The 3,763-nt window shown below is 41.8% G+C and overlaps 1 protein-coding gene across 3 annotated transcripts in view; it reads right to left on the reverse strand.

Annotated features, from left to right (window-relative positions):
* The window catches only part of ern2 (endoplasmic reticulum to nucleus signaling 2), a 14,580-nt gene that overhangs the window by 8,244 nt on the left and 2,573 nt on the right, over positions 1–3,763 (reverse strand). For all 3 annotated transcript variants that reach the window (XM_032538681.1, XM_032538670.1, XM_032538659.1), the window contains exons 7-13: positions 3,568–3,669; positions 3,241–3,300; positions 2,889–3,105; positions 2,122–2,200; positions 1,758–1,908; positions 1,289–1,422; positions 822–1,010 (exon numbers count right to left, since the gene is read on the reverse strand). In XM_032538681.1, the coding sequence (XP_032394572.1) occupies positions 822–1,010; positions 1,289–1,422; positions 1,758–1,908; positions 2,122–2,200; positions 2,889–3,105; positions 3,241–3,300; positions 3,568–3,669 (932 nt within the window). The remainder of the gene's footprint in view (positions 1–821; positions 1,011–1,288; positions 1,423–1,757; positions 1,909–2,121; positions 2,201–2,888; positions 3,106–3,240; positions 3,301–3,567; positions 3,670–3,763) is intronic.

Raw genomic sequence — 3,763 nt, forward strand, 5'->3', positions numbered from 1 at the left:
TCCTACAGCCTAATACCAGTTTTTAAGTTCCCAAATAGGACACACGGTACTGCAAATTAAACTGAGATGTTAGGGTTTCAATCTCCACCTCTGAAGAGTGCCGCTTCCTACCCGGATTAGGTCTCGCCATGTTGAAAATAGTAGGGGCGAGGCCTCAAAACCAAGAATATATTGGGGGGGTGATAATTAAATTACGATTGTTTCCAGCCACTCCATTTATCAATGTACGACCATTCTTACGCTCTGATTGGTGATATACAAATGTTTCATGAACCCCACGTGAAGCCCGTTCTAAGAGGATTTCTGCGCTCATATCTGCGCTGGTTCTACTTTGGGTTGATAAATGAGGGCCACTGTGTGTATTCTTAAGGTCTAAAAAAAATGTGTTGACTGTATTTCCTTTCTGTTAATCCAGCATTATTTACATCTATGTTCACTAGCAATCAGTCTTCTTCTTTTGGTCTTTTCTGGTGCATTGTTGCATATATTAGTAGTGTTACTGCCACCTCAGTGGAATAGTGTGAAACCATTTGCCACCCACATGTGTCACCCATGTGCACACACACATGCATGTACATCCTTGTAAGTGTGCACAAGACGAACAAAACAGGGATTCACATATAGAAAAACAGCCCCGTAGCACTACTAGAGTTCATTAACTCTACAGGACAACCTTAATCTCTTGCTTGTACCATTAATATTGCTTGATATCAATGGAGTTTGCCATTGTTTGTTCATATCATTAAGAATAAAATCTGGGGAAAAAAAACTGCATCTTAAACACACATGCATCTTAACAACAGACAGACACCCAAACTCACAACGGGGTACGTGAGTGCGAAGGCCAGCCATCCTCCCAGCAGCAGCGTCAGAACAGCTAGAGTCAGACGGTCCTGAGTCATATAGACAGGCAGCACAGCAACCGGCCTCTGGGCCTGTTCTGTTGTCCTCGCATCAAGCCCTCCTCTGTTAGCATTAGTGTCGCCATGGCCACCAGCAACTGTCTGGAACTTAAGGACACAACAAGACAGGGATAAAAAACAATGGAAATATAAGGTTTCACTTGTTGTTCATCTGTGTTTTTCGTCAATAATTTATAACAAATGGATGTTAAAGAGGCATTTTGTAGTGTATCACATCAATGGATTGGGCTCTGAGACAGCTTGATGTGTGCTTTAATTGACAGTAGAAACCTGATAGAAGAGGATTATTGTTTATTATTGCTGATTTCCGGGTGTAGACTGCCACAGTGACACAGTGACACAAGTAGTTTGGAGCTGTAACTCACGTAGTGCTGATGGTAGTAGGAGGCGGAGGAGGCAGAGGGGCGGGGGGGGATGACTGCCTCACCAGAACGCTGCAGGCCGACTGGGAAATCCCTCAGCATGGTGGTGTGAGCCACTGGAGGAAGCTCGTGGTGACCTAAAACACAGATATTATGCATTTAGAGCTGTTTGAGTGCTGCATGGTGAGCGGGGCACTTTGTTGTCTGATCAATAAATCAAAGACTTTTTTCAGTTTTGAGGGGAAGCTTATTTTTTCTTAAAACTCTTAAAAAATTCCCAGCAGGTTCTCTGCTCAAAAGGTAGACACAATACACCTGTTTCTCATCTAATGCTTTTTCCCAGAAAATACAGAACCTTGATAATTACTGAGGTTTTGAAACACATATTTATTCACATGTAACCAGGAAAGTTAATAGTGAAATAATGTATCAGTGTGCGTGTGGGTGTGTGTGGGTGCGTGCATGCGTGTACCTATTAGCAGCCAGTGGTTTTTCCGGCTGTTTGTGCTCCCTGGTGGGTAGCGCACGTCAGTGAACGGTGTGATCTCACACTCCCCTCGTTCTCTGACGGTCACTCCGGCCGTCACTGGACCCTCGATTCGAGCCAAGGTCAGTCCCCGAGGCTGCCATGGCAACAAGAAGCACAAACCAGTCACATAACCGCTATCTTGTTATCGCCTTGATCATTATCAGTTCCTCACTGTCTGACACACCTGATCTGATGCACTGTAATAACTTATAATGTTCTCTGTTAAAGCAGGAGGGAGACTTACCACAGGTGCAGGACTTGGATGTGAATGCAGTTATAAAAAAATGTATTATATATTTAAACTCACCACTAACGAGACTCCATGGTGGACAAGGGAAGTGGAGGCATAGAGGTGGGAGTCCAACTTTCCTACATAGAGAGTGGGTCTTAAATAGTAAAAAAAAAAGTCACGTTATTCCCTCAGCCAGTAACCTTTTTCATTTATTATAACAACTCAAATGAGGATTTTATTGAAATGAATTGGATTAATTGGTCTCGGGGCTAGAAATTAGGGGTGTGCAAAAAAAGTGACTACATTTACATATTGTGAATCGTTTTTTTTAATTGAGAATCATTTTCTTAATCGAAAATCTTTTTTTTTTTAAAATCAAATCTTGAGCCTAAAAATCGATATTGAATCGTGACATTTTCTGAATCGTGCACCCCTTCTAGAAATAACTGATTGGATCTTGGGATTTCTAAAAAATATGTAATTAACGGAAAAAAATGTAGATGCAGTCTAGTTTTAAATCAAAGGTGTATGTTTTTTCCCATTGTGCTATTGCCAAAGAAAATGCTTTTTTTTTTTTGACTGAGTGGCATGTGTCGGTTCCATACCAGACACCTAGACATGGTTGTTAAACAAGAGTTTAACAACCGCTGTAAATCGGTGCACCAGGTACTGTATATTAAACTGCAGTACTAGTACTAGACTACAAACAGACTTGAAAAAAAGAGAGCCATGTAGTTACCACTTTCATGACTTGCGTAATCAGACAGATGCATCACTGTTGGACTGAACATCACAAGGATCTTAAAGCTCTTTCATATGCTTGTTTATACAATTTCTCTTACACAAGTTGTGTTTGAGCGGTGGCTTGCTCCTTCACAAACTGATAGCTCCACTTTAACGTAGAGGGTGCGTCTTCATGGTCGTTGGCAGAGGAGAAGGTGAGGAAGCGTAGCGTTTCCATGGCAAGGGACAAGTGGGGGGCGTGTCTTAGTGTGTCGCCAGAGTACAGATAGACCCCTACGACGGGCGATCCATAGTTCTGGCTCCACAAGACGTCACCTGGAAGACAAAAACACACACAGCTTTACGAGTGCGTTGAGATAAAATTAAGAAGCACATCAATCTTACATAAATAAATGGCGATAAAATATAAAACCACAGTAAAAGCAGTAAAAACCACACACCTTCCCCTACCTGTCTCTCTGTCAACTGTCACAACAAGTCCATCACCACTGGACACAAGATGGGCCATCTCTGGAAGTGTAACAAGTCACAGGTCAATTTTGCATGAGCTAAAATGACACACACATTCTTGCAGGTTTGCACTTTAACTGGTTGTTTTAAATATAAATTTGAAACTAGCACTCACAGAACACATACCTCCACCAAGGTTGCACAATCCTCAAAATTTGTTGTATCATATTGTTTTAATGTTTATAAAAATTTAAATCTCAAACAAAATGAGTCAGCCTGAGTGCCTCTATGTGTGCTCAGGGATGTGTGTGTGTGTGAGAGACGTACTGTACTCTTGTTTGTCATCATAAGGTGGCGCAGAGTAATCGTTGTATGTGGCATTCCATCGCAGCTCTTGTGTCTTGGTGTCAAACATGGTAACCATGTATTCTGGGAACAGAAACGTGCAAGGTTTATAAACAGTGATCCACAATGCATATATTATCTCAGCCACCTAGGTGTGTGTGTGTGTGTGTGTGTGTGT

This window comes from Etheostoma spectabile, chromosome 2 (assembly GCF_008692095.1).
Source record: "Etheostoma spectabile isolate EspeVRDwgs_2016 chromosome 2, UIUC_Espe_1.0, whole genome shotgun sequence".
NCBI classification, from domain to species: Eukaryota; Metazoa; Chordata; class Actinopteri; order Perciformes; family Percidae; genus Etheostoma; species Etheostoma spectabile.